General features: G+C 32.4%; 1 protein-coding gene across 21 annotated transcripts in view; it reads right to left on the bottom strand.

Annotated features, from left to right (window-relative positions):
• The window catches only part of Picalm (phosphatidylinositol binding clathrin assembly protein), a 98,847-nt gene that overhangs the window by 44,706 nt on the left and 30,663 nt on the right, over positions 1 to 23,478 (bottom strand). For all 21 annotated transcript variants that reach the window (XM_015477334.2, XM_015477337.2, XM_015477335.2 and 18 more), the window contains exons 2-6: positions 22,230 to 22,372; positions 18,366 to 18,441; positions 15,381 to 15,483; positions 6,051 to 6,144; positions 931 to 1,042 (exon numbers count right to left, since the gene is read on the bottom strand). In XM_015477334.2, coding sequence (XP_015332820.1) covers positions 931 to 1,042; positions 6,051 to 6,144; positions 15,381 to 15,483; positions 18,366 to 18,441; positions 22,230 to 22,372 — 528 coding nt within the window. The remainder of the gene's footprint in view (positions 1 to 930; positions 1,043 to 6,050; positions 6,145 to 15,380; positions 15,484 to 18,365; positions 18,442 to 22,229; positions 22,373 to 23,478) is intronic.

The raw sequence follows: 23,478 nt of genomic DNA, 5'->3' as shown, positions 1-23,478 counted from the left end.
GGGAAAGAATGAGCACACTGGAATAAAAATACTTGACATCTGACACCTAATATTTTGGTATTCTTTACTGTTATTTTATTATTTCATCCAAATCACAACAAAATAAATGAGCATTTCTAAGCAAAAAGTACCTGCATTCCACTGAATACACAAAAAAGCACTACAAATTCCTACCATACCTCAAAGTAAAAGGCACCCATAAAAATAAATGTTTAATGCATTAAAAATAATTATTCGTTTTAAAATTAAGTATATGGACCAAAGTATAGCTCAGTGGTAGACAATGTATAGTATTCAAGATGCCCCAAGTTCAATCCTCACACACCCCTGCCCAAAATTAAATTTAAGTGGTGGGGGGGGAGTCCATTTTACAAAGCTGATTACGGAATAAAATATGAGGAAATAAGATTAAAATATATGCCATAAAATTTACTATCTTAAAGTCATTTAATTTTTAATGGATTTCTTTTTTATATTTCTGAAATACATAAAAATACATAAAGAAATACAAAGTTCAATTGGCATAGCTTGTAATTCCAGTTAATCCAGACGCTGAGGCAAAAGGATCACAAGTTCAAGACCAGCCTCAGCAATTCAGCAAGGCCTCAAGCAAAAAGAAAAAAAAAAGGGGTGGGGGGGGCGTGCAAGGGGTTGGTAGGAATATAGTTCAATGACAGAGAGCCCCCTGGGTTTAAACACAGTACTACAATATATAAATATATACAATCTAAGGTCTTCTAGCTGAACATTTTGGTTATAAAAATATGAATTTAATAACTTGCACATAATAATCAGGCAGACTTTTCTACAAATAAATTATAATGAATAAACATATTGCAATGAATTTTTAGGCAGCTTTAAGTAACAACTCAGTAAATATTATTTATTCATATAACAAACAAAATGTTATTAGACTACAACAGTATTTACCCAACAGATTAATAATTCCTTCATTGTATGCTGCAAATAGTCTAATGGCATCTTTGAACAGGAGCATGAAGGCAGCATTTATTACCCCATTTGTAAGTTCATTGCTATTAACCTGGAGGAGAAAATGAAAAATGATATTAGCTAATTTTATGTTTTAAATGATAATAACAAATAGACTCCCTTCAAATTAAAACAACAAATTCAAACATTTAGGCATATTAGAGAAAAAGTGTATATTTGCTTTCTATAATACATACATTACATATGAATTTGCTAACATGTGAACTTTCTGGATTTCTTAGAGTTACAAGCCAAATATTACAAAAATCTTAGATAAGGATTCAGATTTACATAAAAAACACAAGCAAACAAAACTGAAATTTTTGAACATTCATTTTTAGTTCAGAAATGTGTCATGTGGGAAAGAGTAATGTCATTTACCCTTTAACTTTTGAAATTCCTAGATTATATTTCAAAAAAGTCTTAAGTAAAAATTTATTACATGATATACTTCTAAGAGCAACATGGAGCCCATTTCTAGATTGAAGCTCATAAAAGACTTACTGAATTATTTTAAATAAGTATTAAAAGGCTACTATAATCACCACAACACTGAGTAAAGGTAGACAGAAGATATGTATTTTCTTTTTAAGTGTATCGTTTCCCAGTATTACAAACTAACTTCATGTGGTCACTGGGAGAATTAAGTGATATCAGGATTAAGAAGAATCTACCACAGGAGTTGACAAAAATAATTATAATGTAACAAAAAAAAAATAGCACTAATTTATCTATCAAGAATACTGGAAATACCTTTATTTTTTATTCAAGGAATTGATCAAATGGATAAACCAGGTAAATTGCTACATATAATACAAATATTGAAATGTAATTTTATATAGATATCCAATAATATAGTAAGTGAAAAAAACATTTATGGTTGGCCCCTTTAAGTCTCTCTATATAAACCAAAATATTGTTTTGTAATTATGTCAATCTTCTTTGTCTTCTAGAACAGATGTCAGCAAGTTGGGGGTAGGGTCAGACCGTGAATGTTTTAGACTTTGTGAGTCATCCAGTCTTTGCTATTAACTATTCAACTCTGTTGTTAAAATACAAAAGCAACCATGAACAATATGTAAACCAATAAGTCTGACTATGATCCAGTAACACTATGAACACTGAAATCTGAAATTTCATATACTTTTCACCTACCACAAAATACTCTTCAAAACTTTTCAACCATTTAAGTATAGAAAAACAATTTTTACCTCATGTGCCATATAAAAACAGGCAGCAGGCTATAGTTTGATAATCCTGTTCTAATTTTGAAACAAAGAATTCATTTTTTGAACAATTAACTATGTGCCACACATTCTTAGGCAATAGGGATACAGCAGAGAACAACACAGTCCTGCTTCCTGCCTAAAGAAGCTTGAAGACTAGCAACTAATAATATAAAGGAAAAAACAATTTCATCATGAAATCATCACAATCCCATTCAAGGACTTGCCTTTAAGCAAGTCTTAAGCATGTCTTAAGCCAGAGGCCAAAAAGAGAGAAGGGATGGGGGATGTATCAAGGAAAGAAAACTACAGACCAATAATCCTTGATGAACATAGATCCAAAAATTCCTAATAAAACTTACTAAATCAAAGAAGGTGGTGTATAAGGGCTGGGGCTATAACTCAGTGGCAGAGTGCTTGCCAGCACATGTGAGGCACTGGGTTCAATCCTTAGTCGCATAAAAATAAATAAAATAAAGGCATGCTATCTATCTACAACTACAAAAAAAATTTTTTTAAGAAATTTTTGAACATTCATTTTTAGTTCAGAAATGTGTCATGTGGGAAAAACGTGTGGGGGTCAACATCATAAAGATACAGGAAAAATCAGTGCAGCAGAAAGAGGAAAACAAGAGGTAGAGAGTATGGATGGAAAGGGGAGGAAATATGGAATGAATTTAACAAAATCATGTTATATGCATATATAAGTATACCAAAGGAAATTTCTTTATGTATCTGTAGAAAGTAATAAACAAGCAGAAAAAAATCAGTAAAACAGGGGTAAAAAGAATAAGGGGAGGGAGGAGGAGAGAGAAGGGACATAAATGGGGACTGAAAATCAAATTCTTTGCACATATGATTTTGTCAAAATGCACGCAACTACTATGTATAACTATAATGCTGTAATTTTTTTAAAAAACTTAGCAAGTCATATTTAACAACACATAAAGATTGTACATTATGACCAAAGTGGTTTCATTCCAGGGATGCAAAGATAGTTCAAAAGATGCAAATCAATAAATGGAATTCACTACATAAATAGAATTAAAGACCAAAACCACATAATTATCTCAACAGATGCAGAAAAACCTTTCAACAAAATTCAGCACCTATTTGTGATGATGATGATAATGATAATAATACTGAAGAAACTGAGACAAAAGGAAGTTACCACAACATTATAAAGGCTATATGGGACAAACCCAAAGCCAGCATTATAGTGAACGGAGAAAAACTGAAAGTATTTCTCTAAATCAGAAACAAGACACTCTCAACACTCCTATTCAATATAATTACTTGAAATTTTAGCCTGAGCAATTAGGCAAAAAAAAAAAAAAAAAAGGAAATAAAAGGGATACAAATAGGTAGGGATAAAGTCAAATTACCACTGTTTGCAGATGTTAGGATCCTGTATTTAGAAGATCCAAAAATCTCCAGTAGAAGACTTCTAGAGCTAATTAAAAAATTCAGTGAAGTACAGGATACAAAAATCAGTAATCTTCCTATATACCACTAATGAATCCACTAAAAAAGAAATCAGGAAAATAACTCCATTCATAATAGTCTCATGAATGATTGAATACATACAGACATACATACATAACCTAGGAAATCTAACCAGTGAGGTGAAAGACTTCTACAATGATAATTATAGATCACTGAAGAAGGTGAAGAAGACCATGAAAGATGGACAGGTAAGAAGAACTGATATTGTTAAAATGACTATATTACCAAAAGTGATCTACACATTCAATGTCACCTGCATTAAAATACCCATTAGTCTTCACAGAAAAACAGTACTAAAATTCATATGGAAGAATAAAAGCTCCAGAATAGCCAAAATAACTTGAAGCAAAAAGAGCAATGCTAGAGGCATCACAATGTCCAATTTTATTTTATACTAGAAAGGTATAATAATAAAAACTGCATGGTACTGGTTTAAAAACAGACATATAAATAAATTGAATAGAAGACAGAAAAACCCCACCCACCCAGATACTATCACCTAATCCTTGACAAAGGTGCCAAAAACACTGGAAAAAGTCTTAACAAATGGTCGTGGAAGAAGTGAAAATCCAGAGGGAGAAGATGAAACTAGATTTCTATCTGTCACTTGATATAAAAGTCAACTGAAAATGGATCCAAGACCTAGAAATTAGACCAGTAACCTTGAAGAGGAGCAGAAAACATAAGGTTCAGTATTCCAACACATTGGTGCAGGCAACAACTTCCTCAATAGCATTCCAAAAGCTCAGAAAATAATGGATGGCATCAAATTAAAAAGTTTCTGCACAGCAAAGGAAACCATTAAAAGTGTGAAAATGGAGCCTACAGAATGGAAGAAAAATCTTTGCCAGCAGTTCTTCCAACAGAGGATTAATATACAAAATATATATTAAAAAACTTAAAATCAACACCCAAAACCCCCAAATAATCCAGTCAATAAATGGGCAAATAAACTGAATGGATACTTCTCAAAACAAGAAATACAAATGGCCAACACATGTATGAAAAGATGTTCAACATTTTTAGCAAACAAGGGAATGCAAATCAAAACTTCACTGAGATTTTATCTCACTCTAGTTAGAATGGCAATCATCAAAAATATAAGTAATAATCAATGTTGACAAGGATGAAAGGGAAAAGTAACGCTAATATACTGTTGGTGAGCCCAAATCAATACAAGCACTAAAAATCAATGTGGAGGTTCCTCAAAAGACTAGGAATGGAACCACCATATGACACAGCTATACCATTCCTCAGTATTTACCCTAAAGAACTGAAGTCATCATGCTAAATAATACACGCATATTCATGTTTATAGTGACACCACTGACAACAGCCAAACTATGGGATCAGTCAAGGTATCCATCAATGGGTGAATGGATATAGAAAATATGGCACATATATACACAATGGAATTTTATTCAGCCAAGAAGAAAAATAAAATTATGTCATTTGCAAGAAAATGGGAACTTGAGAATATTATGTTAAGCAAAATAAGCCAAAGTCAGAAGATGAAGGTTCATGTTTTCTTTCATCTATGGAAGCTAGAGAAGAAAAAGGAAAAGAAAAAGGGGAGGGGGATCCTCATGAAAATATAAGGTAGACCAGCAGAGGAAGGGGACCAAGGAAAAAACAAGGGGAGGGAAACGGGAGGGAAGTACTTGGGAATGAAGATGACCTAATTATGTTACATGCATGTACAAATATGGAACAACAAATCCCGCTATTATATGTTATTATAATGTACCAATAAAAATTAGAGGGGATAGGGAGAGGAAGAGGTAAGGAGAGAGAAGAGTTGAAAATGCTAACTTCTAACATAGTAAAAACAAATGACAATGCTGGCAACTTGGTTCAGATAATGGTTATTTAAATAAAAATTCCAGGGAATACAGTGCCCTTTGGGGGTAATACATAATGAACTATTACACTATTTGAACTTTATTTCTGACAATTGTCAACTTACAAAACAGAAGTAAAACAATAAGGTGGCTATTCATAAAGAAAATCATTATGCATTTTTCAAATCCAAAGCCATTACCAAAACAAAGTACATTTTCAGATCAATCCCTTTGTCTTCTCCATCACTTTATTTAGCTTATACATCCTAAATTCCAGAGCTAGAGAAGAAGCACCTAAGAAATTAGAGTAAATCTAAAACATAAAAATGAATAGGAATTTATCTAGGGACATTTATAGAAAATCTTTAGCCAAATTGTGTATTATACTGTGAAAAAGTAAAGTCCATAAAAACTTGAGAATAAAAATTGATCAGTTACAATGATGTAATATTTTAAATCTTAAATTACAAATGTATAATCAACTTACATTAAAATCAAGGAGTGCATCCATTTGATTTTGAATAATTGGTACAGTTTTTAAGAGTTTTTCTGTGTTCATTGTTCTCATAACTCCATCAGCCCTATATGAAAGAAAAGAAAAAAGAAGAAATCAATTTCCTATTAAATCAGATTTTAAACTCCCATCTGGGTCTATACCTAGAGAATAAAGTTGCTAGGAAATGTGTCACATTTTTAAGTCACTGTACTTGAAACTTCAAGCAAGGATCATACAGAAAAAAAAAACACACACACACACACACAAAAAAAAAGTAACACTATATATCTCCAATATTACTGTGTTCATTTAAAAGCAAAAAGAAAGCTGTAAACCATGAGACTTAAGAACTAAAGTTTATATTCCATACCAGGCCAATAGTGTACTTTTCATAGAAGGAAACCATATGCTCTTCACAACCACTTGTGTGTGAAAGATAGACTTAACCAATTAAAAAAAAAAAAATCATTTGCCTCATTATGGAGCTGTTAGTTTGGATGTGAGATGTCCCCCAAAAGCTCAGGTGTGATAAAATACAACGTTTAGAAGTGAAATGAATCGGTTATGAGAGCTTTAACCCCATCAGTAAATTAATACACTGATGGGATTAACAGAGTGGTACCCAAAGGCAGATTGTGGTTGGAAGAAGTAGGTTACTGGGGGCGTATCTTTGGGGTATGTATTTTGTATCTGGTGAGTAGAGTCTTTCCCTCTGCTTTCTGATCATCATGTGAGTCACTTGTCATTCTGCCAAACTATTCCACCATAATATTCTGCCTCATCTAAAGCCCCAAGGAATGGAGCTATCTATGAACTGAGAACTCTATGAGCCCCTAAATAAACTTTTCCTCCTCTAAAATTGTTCTTGTCAGGTCTTTCAGTCACAGCAGTGAAAAAGCTGACTAAAACAGGATTTAAGAGTTGAACTCAAGTCTTTGAATACTGCTATATTCAAAGTATTTTATTCAGGACTCAAATAGCTTATAATACAGATTATAGCTAAAACCCAATCAACTACAATCCAGATACCAGAAAAAAAAAAAAAAATTAAGCTATGAAAAGCAACAATAGTGCTTCATAAGAAACAACAGTTTAATAAACACTGGACTGCTTTAGTTAGGCTGCTACTAACCAGTTTTATCCTGAATAGCCTTACTAATACAATGCACTAACCCATCCATCAATGGTTTGAAACTATTTCCTCTCAAGTGGTATACTACCTAGGTTGGTACCAGATGCTAGAGTTTGGGCTGAGAATACCAATCTCTCTTTGCAAGCCATTATTTTCATAAATATCACACTCTCATTAGTTACCATCAGTTCCCTTTTAATTCTCCCTGTCTTCTTGCTGAAGTCATTTTTTTAAACCTTTTGATCTTTCTCTAGTACAAAAAACTTGTACATTGGTTCAGTATTTTTGGTTAACTTCAACATCTGCACAAACAACCAATTCAACATCTTGATCTCAAAGTTCCTCTACAGCATTCCCTATTCCTATAGATCCTTTCTATCCCCAGATAAACTACTCTACTCCTCAGCTCCCAAATTTTAAAAAGACAAAACTCAGACACCTTATTCTACAACAATAACCTTTTAACCTTACAGCTGCTTTGGTCAAGTATCCCCAAACCAAAAACTATTTGATCTCATCAAAAACCCCAATTTATTAACTCTACTACTATCCACATTGATCCCTTCTCATTTTTACTTTCTTCATGTAGCTTATTATTCCACAGATCATTGTTGTAAACACTTCCTTACAAATATTCCTAATTTTCTTCCACCTGTCTTCTTCACTGCAGTCATCTGGCAAATTGACAATCCTGGCTGAGCAAACATTTAACTTATCCATGCCTATACACACACAATTGGGTGCTAGTAAAGAAAACCACCCAACTGTGAAAACTGGCAAAAATGAATTCATGACCATCAACCTCTAATAGGTATTCAACATTGCAAGCAATCCTCTTAGCCTGCTTTAGTGAACTCCTGTTCTCATAGCTACTTCTCCTACTTCTATATCACTGCCTACTCACACAAACTCTTGAATCATAACTCCCAAAATACTTCATTCAGAAACAAACAACAAAAAGATACTGTCAGGTCTTCTTGAAACCCAAACTATACCTATTTGGTCTCCTCCTGTTGTAATGGAGGAGGTCTTCATCTATCAAACAGAAATACCACTTATGCAGGTCTTTAACATCCCATTCTGTCCATTGGTTGTCCTTTCTTTAACACAGCACCATTCAACAGAACTAGCTGTGATGATGAAATTGTTCTATATCTGCATAATTTAATACGGTCAACTGACTAGTTAAATGTGGCTACTAAATATCTGAAATTTGGTTGATTCAAGTGAAGAGATGCATTTTTATTGCATTTTTAGCAATTTAATTTTAATTGGCTTATGTACCAAACAGCCAGTGCAGCTCATTAATCCTTTTTTAAATACTAGATCGTCCCTGTGGTCACACAAACAAAAATTCTAGGACCACTAATCACCATTCCTTAAACACACATACACACTCTCTTTCTCTCTCCCTCTTCCCCCACTAATCCCTATTCCCATCTATTTGCTACTCTCCTAGAGTCAAGCATGCTTATCAAAAGAGTTCACACTTCACCTTACATTTATTTTCCAGTTCATTCCAATATGAGCCTCCACTATGTAACTTCAGTTAAATCTCTAGGGCAGAAACTCTGTTGCCTCTCCTCATTTCTTTATGTACTTACTTTTTGGTGGAACTGGTGATTTAATTGGGGGCTTCTCACATGCTAGACAAGAGGTCTATCACTGTGCTATATCCCCAGTTCCTCCAATAGGTATTTATTATCTCATCTAACCAGACTTCTCAGTATCATTCAAATGCCTCCCCACCCCCACCCCAGGCTCTTTCTTTCCTTCTTATAGAACCCAGGGCCTCATGATACTAGGTAGACACTCTACCTACCCCTGAGCCATCCCCAGCTAAAGTTTGCCTCATTCATGAAATATTCCTTTAACCATCCACTACATCTCTCTCTCCTTGCTTTCTTCTCATTTCACTATCATTTAGTTCAATGTTGTTTTCTGGCTCCCCATCCTCTACCCACCCTCTAAAAGAGATGACGGTGTACCTAAAAAAGTCATTCTGGGCCCTCTCTTCTCATTCCATATTTACTTTCCAGGTTATATGTCATTCCTAAGGTTGAAATTACCGAAATGCCATTAACACACTCATATTTCCAGAATGCCTTAGTTTTAAGTTAGTTATATCCAACGGCCTACTTGATATTTAAATCACATGCATCTCAAAGATACTATTTCCAAACTGTCCTTAATTTTTCTTCTTCTTCTTTTTTTTTGCTGTTGTAGATGAACACAATACCTTATTTTATTTCATTTTTTTAATTTTTATATGGTGCTGAGAATTGAACCCAGGGCCTCATATCTGCTAGGCAAGTGCTCCACCAATGAGCTACACCCCTAGCCCCAGGTCCTTAATTTTCTTTTATCACTAGATTCTATACTACTCTCCAAAACCTTCCCAGTAAAAGGTGTCATCTTCTCAGTGTCTTATTCCAGAAACCAGGAAATGTTTTTGACTACCAAAACTTTCCCAGTAAAAGGTGTCATCTTTCCAGTGTCTTATTCCAGAAACGTAGGGAATGTTTTTGACTCCTTCCTTTCTCATTAGCCTCTGCATTTCTTCCCAGAAAACTTTAAAATTCTTCAAGTAAGAAAAATCTTAAAGCTATATATCATATGCTCATATCAGATTTCAGAGAAACTCAAATACTTAACAAATCTAAATATTTGGATATGATTCAGACCAAATCCATTTCATATTTCATGTATATTATAAATTTTTAATTTCATTAACAGATTGTAATTAAATTTGGATACTTGATTACCAAATTTAAGAAAGCGGTATACTATAAGTTTGCTTTCTATGTCCTATTAAAGACAACACCAGAATTACTCTTTCTTTTGCTTATACAACAAAGTCTTGTCACTTGGGACACTACCAATTTAGACTACAAGGTAATTCAGTATAGGGATTTAATACTACCAAAAAATAGAATGTAAAAAAAAAAAAAAAAAGAAAAGAAAGAAAGAAACAAATATTTAACAAACAATTGAAAAACTAAATCCACAGGCAATTTATTGGGTACCATTTCATGTACTGTTTATAAACACATTTGCTCATCTTTGTGAAAACTATTAATATCTACTTTGACAAGTCCTGAAGCTATAAATATAAAACTACGTTTTCTCATGAAGGTGACAGTGTCATATACTAACAACCAAAAAAGGCTTTCTCAAAAAAGTGATATTTGAATAAATATTTGCCAGAAAAACAAAAGGTGACTTACAGGAAAAACAAAATATATATGAGTCAAAAGCCATTTAACCATTTATATTGGTAATTCATTTTGGTTTTTCAATACCCTATTATTTCCATTTAAAAGACTACTGCTGGTTTCTGTCTCATTTTAAAAAAATGAATCAATGTTTACATATAAAATACTCAATCTATAAATATATCTGACAAAAAAACATGCATAGGTCATTGATCATTTTGGGGTAGAAAAGCTTGCCCTGAGCTAGCTTGAAAAATAAGAGCCATAAAAATAAGTTAAATTTGATTACATTTTAAAAAATTTGCTGTAATTAGTTATACATGGCAATAGAATGCACTATGATACATCATACATAAATGGAGTATAATTTCTCATTCTTCTGGTTATATATGATGTAGAATCCCACTGATCACATAGTTATATATGTATGTAATAATGTCTGATTCACTCTAGTATCTACCTCATCTTTTTTTTTTGTAGTGCTGGAGATCAAACCCAGGGCTTTGTGCATGCTAGGCAAATGATCTACCACTAAGCAAGACACTCCAACCCAAGATTTTTAAACTTAATAATGTTAAACAAAAAGAGGAAGAAATATTTGTAACCTGGCAATTTATTTTCCTGATACACCAAAAGCTCGTTTGGTGAATGTTTATAATGTGCTGAGTAGCATACATACTATCTCATCTAATTCTCACATAGATGAAATGACTCAAGTTTAGATGAAGGCTTCACAATCATGGAATCACATACTACTATGGCAGAAAAGGGTTGTGTGCTAAGAAATTGATCCTTTAACCCTTCAGGCTCAAGCAATCCTCTCTATTTATCTGAGTATCCTATATAACCAATATCAGTTTGTGTGTCGCTATGTGAAAAAAAAAAATCACACAAGCTCATGGATATATTAATAAAAGATCATTGATTTTAGGAAACATGCATCAAAATATTAAGAGCTATAAACTATAAAAGGGCCTGAGATGTATAACCCAATCTCAAAAGGTTCATTAAAAGAAGTACATAAACATAGAGACTATAATTAGGGCAAATGCTGGCAAATGCTGGTGATTCTGAGTAAAACACACAGAAGTTCTCTGTTATATTCTTGTAACATTTCCCAAGCAAAATTATTTTAAAACAAAGATTTTTTTTTTTTAAGTCGGCAAGCTAGCTTAACTACTTTACCAAGTTCCTCATCCAAATGCAGTAAAGCTAGTTTTCAAACATACATTTGTCTGCCAATGAAAGGCTTACCACTATTCAACACAATGGAAAAGAATGAAAAACCTAATAGAGAAATGGCAATGGACATCAATTAACAAAGCATAAATTGTGAAGCTGGGGTCATGGCTCAGCAGTAGAGTGCTCGCCTAGCACGTTTGAGGCCCTGGGTTCGATCCTCAGCACTACAAAAAAATAAATAAATAAAAGAAAGGTATTGTATCCAACTACAACTAAAAAATAAATATTTTTTAAAAAGCATAAATGGTATTTTTAAAAAGAAAATATTATTTATTCAATTTACCAATATAAAATGTATACCTAATAAGATACATTTTCTATGAGGATGGTATTATAAAAATATTGGTAACTGTATTTAAGTCAATAATTGCTGGGCACTGTGTTGCATGCCTTTAACCTCAGAAACTTGGGAAGCTGAGGCACAAGGATCACAAGCTGAAGGTCAGTCTCAGCAACTTAGTGAGACCCTGTCTCAAAATAAAAAAGTGAAATGGCTGAAAGTATAGTTCAGTGGCAAAGCAACCTTGAGTTCCATTCCCAAGTACACCCCTTCACAAAAAAAACCACCCCTTCACAAAAAAAAACCACAATAATTTCACCTAACTTTTATAAAGGGAAATTTCTATATTTTCTATTAAAATGTTAAATGTATATATCCTGTGACTCACTAACCCTAAAAATTTATTCTATAATAAAATTCACTTAAAAATACATCCAACATGTTATCATTGTTTTTATAAGACCAAAAAATGAATGATCAAATGTACATCTAGAATATAATTCTACAGCCATGCCAATGAATGAGATGAATCTGTGTGTACAGAGATTAAAAATGTCAAAAATACATAGGAGGGAGGAAGCAATATTCAAAAAATATGATCTAATTATTATACAGTTTTCTATGTGCTTCATATATTTATTTATTTCTATTTGCACAAGAAGATTACATATGACAAAATGTTAGCATTTTCTGTAAGTTAAGTTGCTATCTGAATTTTTAAAGTTTACTATTTTTATAAATGTAAAAAATTATCTTAAGCTGACAATGGCACATGCCTGAACTTTCAGCTAACTGGGAGGCTGAGGAAGGAGGGTCCCTTCAGCCCAGGAGTTCTAGACCAGCCCAGATCCCGTCTCAGAAAAAGAAAGTTTGCTCTATTAGATATAAAAATTCTCAGTCTTTGAAATCTATAATTATCTTAACCTGTAAGTATCATAAAGATCAGCTTTACTGAAAACACTCTATAGTGAAGTATTAATGCATGGCCCAACTAGAAAATGGTTTAATGGACAGGATCCAGGGATGAAGAACCAGGCTTCTAATATGAACTTCTCCACTATAATCTAAAAAGTGCCTAAACAGATGAAGTAAAATCTGCAGAATTTTGGTAAGTTCCAAAACTAAATATCACTTCTTCATTAATTTGGGATTAATTACAGAATAACTTGAGTTCTGCTTTAAAATTCTTACATAACTAAGAATGTGCTAAAGATAGCAAATATACTACCTCATCTAATTCTCACAAAAATCCAAATAAATGAATACTATTCAAATCACCACTGTTTTACAGATGAAATGACTCAGTTTAGATCAAGACTTCACAATCATGGCATCACATACTAAAATATTTTTATTACATTTTTCACTTCAGTTTAATAATTTAAAATTTCAAGAGAAAAATTTAAAGGAACTTAACAACTGCTTAGATCTTTGGATGTCTGAGTTGTAGGTTTGCTCAGAAAGGCATTTACCAGAATATTTTTTGCAGATGCCAAAGTCCCCTCAGGACAGACCTTTGTAGCTAAAAGGCTCAACACTACCTCTCAAGAATACCTTTCGTGACTGGGGCTGTAGATCAATGGTACAGTGCTTGCCTATCATATCCTGGTTCAATCCAGGATAAACAGGGAGGGGAAAAAAAATCTATTTAGAAAAAAAAAAAATGCCATCAAACATTAACAATATCTAGGAAAAATCTGTATATACCAGAGACATTGATTATCATCATTTTTATGACTAGTTCATGTACTAAGATTATTATTATTATTTAGGATGCAGCAAAAACTAAATTCATCTTCTGCATTCAAGATTAAAAGAATCAAAACAATATTGAAAAAAAGAACACAGTTGGAGGACTCACACTTTCTAATTTCAAAACTCGCTACCAAAAAAAATATAATCACATTAATATAATACTGGCATGAGGATAGACATATAGATCAACAACAGAATTACAAATTCAGAAATAAATCTTTACATTTATGGCAAATTCATTCTCAGCAATGGTGGTAATATGCCACCAGTACCGCCACACCATGAGAAAATAATCTTTTCATAAAATTGGCCTTACACAATTTTGAACCCATGCCTCACACTATATATAAATATTATTTCAAAATAGGATTAAAAACCTAAATGTAAAAGCTAAAATTATATCTTAGAATAAAACACAGAAGTAAATCTTTGTGACCTTGTATTAAATAATGTTTTATTTTACATGATGCCAAAAAGTCCAGCAACCAATGGAGAAAAAATTATAAACTGAACTTTATCATAATGAAAATCTTTTGTTCTTCAAAGGACACCATCAAATCAATGAAAAAAAAAAAAAACAAGATACAGAAGGGAAGAAAGTATTTGCAAATCATATGTGATCAAAGGACTGGTATCCAGATAGTCCCAGAATATACAGCAGTGTCCTCTTATGCATATACAATAAATCCCAAAATACCCAGTGGATATCTGAAACTGCACATAAACCCTATATATAACTATAGGTAACTATGCTCACTATTATTAGCCATCAGGGAAATGCAAACCCCAAATCATAAGACACAATTGCACATCCAGCAGGATGGCTACAATTAAACAAGAACAAAAATCAAAAGCCCAGAAAATAATGAGTTTTAGCAAGTGTATGGAGAAACTGGAAATCCTACTCTCTACTAGTGGGAATGTAAAATAGTTCAATTGTTTTGAAAAACAGTTTGGCAGTTGCTCAAAATGCTAAAACCAAGAGTTACCATATAGTCCCAGCAATTCACTCCTACATTTACACCCAAGAGAAGTCAAAAGATAATCCACACAAAATCTTGTACAATTATGCTCCCAGAAACATTATTCCTAATAACCAAAAAGCAGAAACTCCTTGAATGTCTATCCACGGATAAACAGAGAAAACATATGGTATTTATCAATGAATAAATACTACCTGGCTTCAAAAAGATATGAAGTTCTGATATATGCTACAATATTACACCTAAAATATATTATGCTAAACAAAAGAAGCCAGACATAAAAGACCACATATTGATTAGCTCAATTTATAAGACCCGTCCAAAACAGTAGACTCATGGTCACCAGGATCTGGGGGGAAAGGGGAATGGGAAATGGGAAATGACTGCTAATGGGGTGCTGAAAATGTTCTGAAATTAAATAATGGGGATAATGTCCAGAACTTTGTGAATACATTAAAAATCAATGAATCAGAGATTTTAAAAGGGTTATTTTTATATTATGTGAACTATATCTTAATAAAGCTACTATAAAATTTTTTAAAACTTGAAAACTCCTTCTACAAAAATTATTTGTCATCCTTCTTCAAAGAAAAATGAATTTCATCTTTCAAAACTAACTAAATTCCACATTCCATAATCTTTAAAAAACTCCCATGTTTTTTACATTAAATATTCAAATTAATCAATTAATTCAAAAAATAAAGCATAACTCACCCTCTCTTCACTTTTGTGAAATCAAATGCAACTTGTCTGTATGAAACTGCTTTTTCATTTAAATATCTACTATACCGCCTAATGAATGTAGACATGTCATATCCTGTAAGAAAAGAAGGTTTTCATAAATGATTAAAATCTCAATTTGTCTATAAAACTCACTTATTCAAGTTATAATGTCTTGATAATACAAATCAATTTAGTAATGTAAATTAAGTAACTAATGAATAACATTTTCACATTAAATTCTGTAAGAATTCACTATTTTTTTTTTTTTTTAATTCAGTATCGCTATTTTGTCCAGACAGGCAACAAACTCATGATCCTCCTATCTCAGCCTCCAGACTGCCTGGGATTAAAGGCGCACATTACCATGCCTGGCAAGAATTCATATTTTTAAAATCAGGTATGTAATATGCGACCTGAAAAGCCCTTTTCACTAAATTTCACTAAAATAAGAAGTCTGTTTCACTTTTGATCCACATTCCTATTCCTTATTCAACAGAAAATGGAAGAATATGTTTCTCTTATACAACTCAATAACCTCACAATTCAAATTTAACATCCTTTGGAACTGTAATCCCATTCCTCAAATTACCTAACAAATTTTATAATTTTTATACTTGAAGACAATTTCAATCCAAGATTTAAATCTTGAAAAATATTATCCTTACAGAAAACTTGAACATGAAGTTTTTAACCTTATAAATTTCCGTGGAAAACCTTTATTTTCTCTATAGATACCGTTCCTGCTCCCCTATATGAATATCAATGAAACCTTCTAAATGAACACAAATCTTTCTAATATTTTTGCTTCATCAAAATCACATCATTTGAAAACTTTAGCATCATAAAATGTCATGTTATAAAAAATCCTTTTGTTAGTTATTGCATGACTTGAGAAGTCCATTTTAACTCAACTAACAAATTTAACTGTATTTGATCACTTTTGCTACTTTAAAAAGGCAATACCTGAAAACAACTGAAAAATGAGACTAGATTTAGCAATGGTCACCACTTTGTTCAACAAAAATTTACTGAGTGCCCCCCCCCCATCCTGCACACAAATTCAGTGACCTGATGATCCACTGGAGAAAAATTAGTGAACAAAAATTTTTAAAAGTACACTTTCCCCATCTGGCCACATTAATGTTGAATACTCATGTTCCTCAGCTCTTTGGTTCATATTATTTCCTCTAATCTATTCTACTCCATCCTCTCTGGTAGGGGAAACATCTTTCATCATTCAATGATCAGCTTCTTTGGAACATTGCTTAACTGTTCTATAAAAACTCATTCAAGTTATAATGTCTTGATAATACAAATCAATTTAGTAATGTAAATTAAGTAACTAATGAACTGCCTCGACAGTATTCTTCCAAACACAACTGGTAGCTATCAGTAGAACAACATGTCTATTCTACTTACTAGAATAGAATTTTATTTCTATTTGCCCAGTGAATATTTAATATAGCAGAAAATACATCAGCAATCAAAATTACTTTTCAAAAACACCACTAAATTACATGTTTTTAAATATTGTTTTGTCTTAACAATCTATTTAAGAATGAGACAAAATGGTTTAATACACATGTCCAAGTAAGGTTCTTGTGTATTATTAGCTACTAGTTTCCCATTTCCTTAGTGATAAGGTTTTAAGAATTTTATTCCTTTTACATAAAGGACAGTTTTAAAGGCCTTTTCTAGAGCAGTGGTTTGCACACTGTTTTCCACACTTTTAAAGTTCTAAAATAAGGAAAGTAGCAGCAGAAATAAAAGGATAAGTAGGGAAAGGAAGAGTTTCTTCCATTTTCCCCAAATCAGAGAAGCCCCATATTTATTTGTTATAGATTCCTGTTTTCTGGGTAAGATTTCATTTCAAAAAAGGGATCTATTGCTTAATTTTCCCCCCTTTTATACCCTCTTATTAAAATAAAATGAATTGTGTAACATGACACATTTACCAGTCTTCCAGAATCCAAGTAGTATTTCCATTTAACTATGGAAATACTATGAACTATGTGGCCCCTAACATAAAACACTAAATCCCAATGATTTTATTTCTACAAGACAACTAGTGCAATCACTAGAATAGTCTCAATGTCTTAAGACTTGGTTTATTCTGATCCAACTTGACCAAGTTGTACTTTCTTTATATCATACATTTCCCCTGCTTAAGCCAATTCACTTCCTCATCCATTCTCAAAGACTAACACAAGTCTCACCTTCCCTAAAAACATTTCCCCAATTAAGTCTCACTTTAATATTCCCAAATCATTTGGTACATCATATATACAGTTCATCCTAGAGCTGACATTCTATAATGCTAATAGCCTAGTTTTGGAGATAAGTACAATAGATTCCATTAAGACAGAATGGGCATGGATGGCAATAACAGAATATGGCAATTTCAAAATTACTAAATTAAAAGTAAAATAATAGCTGTGTGTACCAATGAGCAATTCATCTAATACCATATTCACCTAAGCTACTAAAACATAATATTTCAGTTACATTTCTTAGAATTAAACATAAAACAATGAACAATAACAAAAATAGATACATGGTATCTCCCATGTTCCATGCATTGTTCTAAGCACTTTACAATTAGTTATTAACTACATCTTTAAGACTATTGAATAGGAACTATTATCATTCCTGACTTTACAGATGCAAAGAGGTAAAATGGCCTGCTGAAGTTCACAAAGCTGGTAAGCAACAAAGATGAGATTCAAATCCAAGCAATCCAGCTCCAGAATCCATGCTCTCAATTAACTACCCTATACTGCCTCTCAGAGTTTTGGGGGTGTTAGGTAGTGAAATCAATCTTCATTTTCAAATTGAAAGCTCCTCCCCACCTACCCCTGCAAACTTCACTAAAACGTAATGTTTAAAACAGTACATGTTCTAAAATACAAGGTTCAATTCTGTGGTAATCATATATGATTACTCTCAATATTCTAAAATGAATTAAGTTGTCTTTACCTTGCAATCCACTTTTATCCAAAAAATTGCTTAAGTTAAACAATGTGTTCCTGGATGCCAAATACTGAATAAAACGCTGGAAAACAAACAAATAATTATATCAAATTAAGGTGCTGCCATCTCACAAACTCTAATCTGAAAATCAGGAGGAGAAATTATGGTTAACACATTCCATTGAGTTTACAAAGTTTAAATTTCTATTTTTTAATTTAAGTTTAAATTTCTCATTCTCACTTATCCCATCAAATAGTTACCAAGACCTAACTAGGAATGTATAAGCCTAATGCCCACAGCTATAGTATTAAAGTCAAAATAATAAAAGGAAATAGGTACTTTTAATTAGGAGCCAGTGATTCTCAATTTACTGAAGTGTATTAGGATCATAGCTAATCTCATATGTAGATCTCATCTGTGTTTTATTTATTTACTTGTTTAGTTTTTGTGAGAGGGTTGTTACATCGGCTACTCAGTCTAGCCTCAAGCAATCCTCCCACCTTAGCCTCTCAAGTAGTTGGGACTAAAGGTGTGTACCACAGTGCTCAGCTCACATCTGTATTTCAGTTACCTGTGTCCCAAAATGTTATGGCTTTAAAGAAACAAAAAAAATTCCTAATCATACAGAAGAACAATATTACAGAGAGCCTTTTACACACAGCCCAGGCTAAACACATTAACATATTCACTCCAGATCTTGTCCTAGGATACTTTAAGTTCTTTTGTTTTAAGATTTTTTTCAGTAACAAAACATTATCCATTTCATTAAAGACATATACCTTCAATCTCATTCCTCTCAAGCCCTCTTCAAAAATTGTTTTTGAAGCAAGTATATATCAAATACTGTTTTTAAGCAAGTATACATCATTTCACATTCTTTTCCACAATTTTTACTACATGTGTAAGTATCTATAAATGTAATCTTGTTTTCTATTTTAAATTTATGGAAACGTTATACTTATTCTTTTGTCATGAATTTTTTAAAAATATTTTTTAGTTATTGATGGACCTTTATTTTATTTATTTATATGTGGTGCTGAGAATGGAACCCAGTGCTTCACACATGGCTAGGCAAGCACTCTACCACTGAGCCACAACCCCAGCCCTTTGTCATGTATTTTTTTTAAAACATATTTTTTTAGTTGTAGATGGACACAATATATTTACTTTATTTGTTTTTATTTTTAATGTGGTGCCAGATGGTCGAACCCAGTGCCTTACACATGCTAGGCAAGCGCTCTACCACTGAGCTACAACCCCGGCCCTTTTGTCATATTTTTAACTCAAATTTTATTCATTTAATCTATGTGGATCTAGTGTACTCATTCAAATGATGTAGTCCTCCAACAAACTAGTGTCTCATTATGTATTCATTTCTTAATTTACAGATAATTAAGTTCTTTCCAACTTCCACTTTTATTATTAATGGTGCACTAACATCTTTGAACTTGGTCTCATGTGTAACTACTTAAGCAATCTCAGGATATATACTTAGGGTTGAAAGTTCATCTTTCCAAAATATTGTCAAAATGTTCTCCACAGTTAGTTTACCACCTTAATTTCCTTTACACACAACTTCTGAAACAGCTAAAGAAATGCATTTCAGCTTCACGTTCTCCCAAGGATTCCTTTTTTATATTTATTTTTAAAACTTTTTAAATACATGCTGAGGCTTATAATAAACTCGGATGTACACAATCACCCCCGACTCAATTATGTTTGCCTGAGATTATCCCAAATTAACATACCAGGACTCTGAAAACCAATTTGTGAATTGAAGATTCATGTTTCATCATCATCCCAAAATAATCTGTTTCAAAAAGAACTTAAAATATCCTAGGACAATTATCAGTATTTTTTTTAGGCTTTGATAATATTCTTCTTAACCACTACATTCTAGAAATGAATGTAAATATTTTAGTTTATCAACCTATTTCATCCATGTCTTTGGGGATAATAATCTAAATTTTCTTAGTCCTTTCTAAATTCATCATTAACATTTAAATACAAAGACATGGCTTTAGTCAAGTTTTGATCATATATCCAACATTATCCTAATACTGAAACAAAGTACCACTTCATCAATCTAGCAAATAAAAAGGCTACACAGATTCTCTCATAGTCTAATAACATCTGCCAACAAGAAAACCTCAAAGTTGTACAAGCTAGCATAAAATAGAGCACACTATGAATTTACCTTGCTGCTTAAAGGAAACTAAGAACATAAATTTATCTAAAAACAAAAACAATAAACCACCCTGAAATGCTCTTTCCCCTGTCAGTCAACTGTATAGAATGGCAGTCCACTTTCTGTTTTTTCATTATCATCACTGTGCCTCCATACTTAAAACTTGTGAAAGCCATGACCAATTCTGTGTCTCTTTATATGGCACTGTTGTTGGTTATATATGTGGCTTTTTCTTTTAAAGAATAAACTACATTTATTTGTACACACCCACACCCACCCCCCCACCCACACACACAGTAAAAAAATAAGCCTGAAATTCTTCAGAATAATCGCAATCTATGTAAACATACTCTAAATAAAATTGAAACTATTAACCCTAGTTAAGACCAAAATGTTTTAAGTTTACATTTAAGTTAGCATACTCAAACATTTTTACTGGCTCTGAAAACTGGTTATAATAAACTGGAAAGCAATCGAGCAACATATGTCCTAAAAATGGTTGTAAATGTTGAATTACTAATCAAATTTCAAGTAACAAGTAACGCTTCTAGAAACAATTTTTTTTAATGTAAACTACAAATAAAATTACTCAATGAAGCAATGAATAATCAGAAAATGAAATTTCCAACAAGGGGTATAATCAAGAAAATTGTGAAATAAATTTGAAAAGATACAACAAAAGACAGACAATAATACTTAGATTGTAACATTATATAAATAAGCTAACTATAGCCATTAAAAATACAAACACCTTTAGACAAGGAGCAGAAGGAAATACCAAAATGAGGAAATAGTAAGATTTGTTGGAATGATCAAGTTTTGGGTAAATTGCTGCTTTAATTTTCTGAACTTCAATAATGCTGCATTGGTATCTGTCAGAGAATAGAGTTCATGAGAAACGCTCAAAGTTTTAACAAGTGATGCATGTCACAAAGTTATGCTCAGAAATCTAATACCAACAATTAAAGTCCCTCTTAATCTCTATGAGAGCTTTCTTAGGCTGCATTTTAAAAATTCTAATAGCAATATATGTTTATCTCCTTTCATTCAACTGTTCTTAGCTCCTTTTTACACAACTTGACAAATAAAGTACAGTAGGCTGAGAAGACTACTGAAGGCTAAAAACCAAAAATTGGCTATTATCCTATCACAGAAAATAAGACAACTCTCCAAACAGAAAATTGCAAAAACTTTTATGTCTTGTTACCCTTCTAAGCAACAAAGTCTTCAGGGACACCTTTCTGTTAAGAAAGGTATCTCCAATCAGTACCTCTCAGCAAAATGCCAACTTAATCCTCAATATCATATTGAAATATATAAAGTACTTCCACAACCATATGAGATCAAACAGAAATCTGACTGGGCTATAATAAAACATCAAGTGGACATAGATGAATCTCCAATCTGTAAATGAGGATTACAGATATCAGTGCTGCTCCTGAAACTTATCTCTTAAAATTATCTTTTCTTCTTGATCGCATTATTTAATCATCTATACTCTGATCCATATTCTGCTTTCTACACCATCATTCCTTGAACTGCAGGGTCTACAAGTATATTCCTGGCTGTACATATTGCCCTTTTTATATATATTTCAGTTGCTGAAGTTATTGTTGAAGTTTCAGTGTGAAATAAGCTAAATTATCATCACATCAATACACTTGTTAACCAAAAATTCTTACCTCATTTCCATACACCATCAGATGGTGAGTTGTAATGAGAGATTTGAAGACCACCACCCAACTACTGTTAGTAGTTCTTTCAAATAAACTGTCTGCCAACTGTGGGATGTTCACATTCATCTCATTTGTGCACTGAATTAAGTCTGCAATTAAAAAAAAATAGAAGATTAATTTACTCTCTGGTTTTAATTTACTGTTAATGCCAGGCTGGCATATAAACGTGAAAAATTCAACAAGGTGGAACAACAGACAGATTGGAGAATTTAAAACTCTTTCAGGAGAGTAACTGAGACACCATAAAGAAGCAGGTACTGATTAGAATTATTTAAGTGATCAATAATATGAGAAAGTGAATCAAACGTTTTTAGGGAATAATTCATCCTCAAGTGCTTTATTTACCTCAGAAGGACCTGTTTCAAGAAGGCCTTGAGGGATTTTTAGTTCTCTTACTATTACAAACTGTTAAAGTTTGTAATAATACTGGTATTATTCATTCTTTTAATATTAAGTTGTTAAGTAAAAATTTATCTTTAAAAATATTTTTAAAGAAATCATATATAAAAAAATCTGAACAAACTGAAGGTCAGCTACCTTTACTAATACCTGCCCTAGAGCACTGTGTGCACTAAGAGGAAGATAACAGAGCAGACTTTTGTTCTGTGATTGGGTAGGAACTCTGAGTTTGTTTATGTAAAATATTTCTCATTATTCTTTCCCCTCAATTTTCCTGAGTTAGCTCAGGTATCAGTTGATACCAACTATTTAATGCTAATAATTGGAACTGACAATGAAAAATTTCTTACTGCATGAATTTGGCAATCAGAAATGAGTCAGACTTATACAGCATTACTTTGAAAACTGTTGAACCAATAAAAGTTCCAATTTCACATTTCAAATTCAAAAGCATGACTATAAAATAGGCAAACAACAGTTTTCAGCACCAAAACTGGGTGGGGCGGGGAGATTCTCAATGAACCTACAGTCTACTTAAAGGCAAAGAGTGGAAGACCAAAAAATGAGTATAAAATATGATGTATAACTATCTCGGCTCTAACTACCATTAAAGGAAAAAAATTAAGTTATATGTGAGTCATTAGTAATGTGTCCACTCTTAAAATCTTCAGTCCATAATGATTAACAATGAATTCAAAGGACCTAACTTGATTGCTAGAAGTGACAATATAAGTAAGAACATTTATATCTTATAATCTTTCAAAATGTTTGCTCTGGTAGGTCCAATTAATATACA

The sequence above is a fragment of the Marmota marmota genome, unplaced genomic scaffold (genome assembly GCF_001458135.2).
Source record: "Marmota marmota marmota unplaced genomic scaffold, marMar, whole genome shotgun sequence".
NCBI classification, from domain to species: Eukaryota; Metazoa; Chordata; class Mammalia; order Rodentia; family Sciuridae; genus Marmota; species Marmota marmota.
This window is presented reverse-complemented; position numbering and strand designations above follow the sequence as displayed.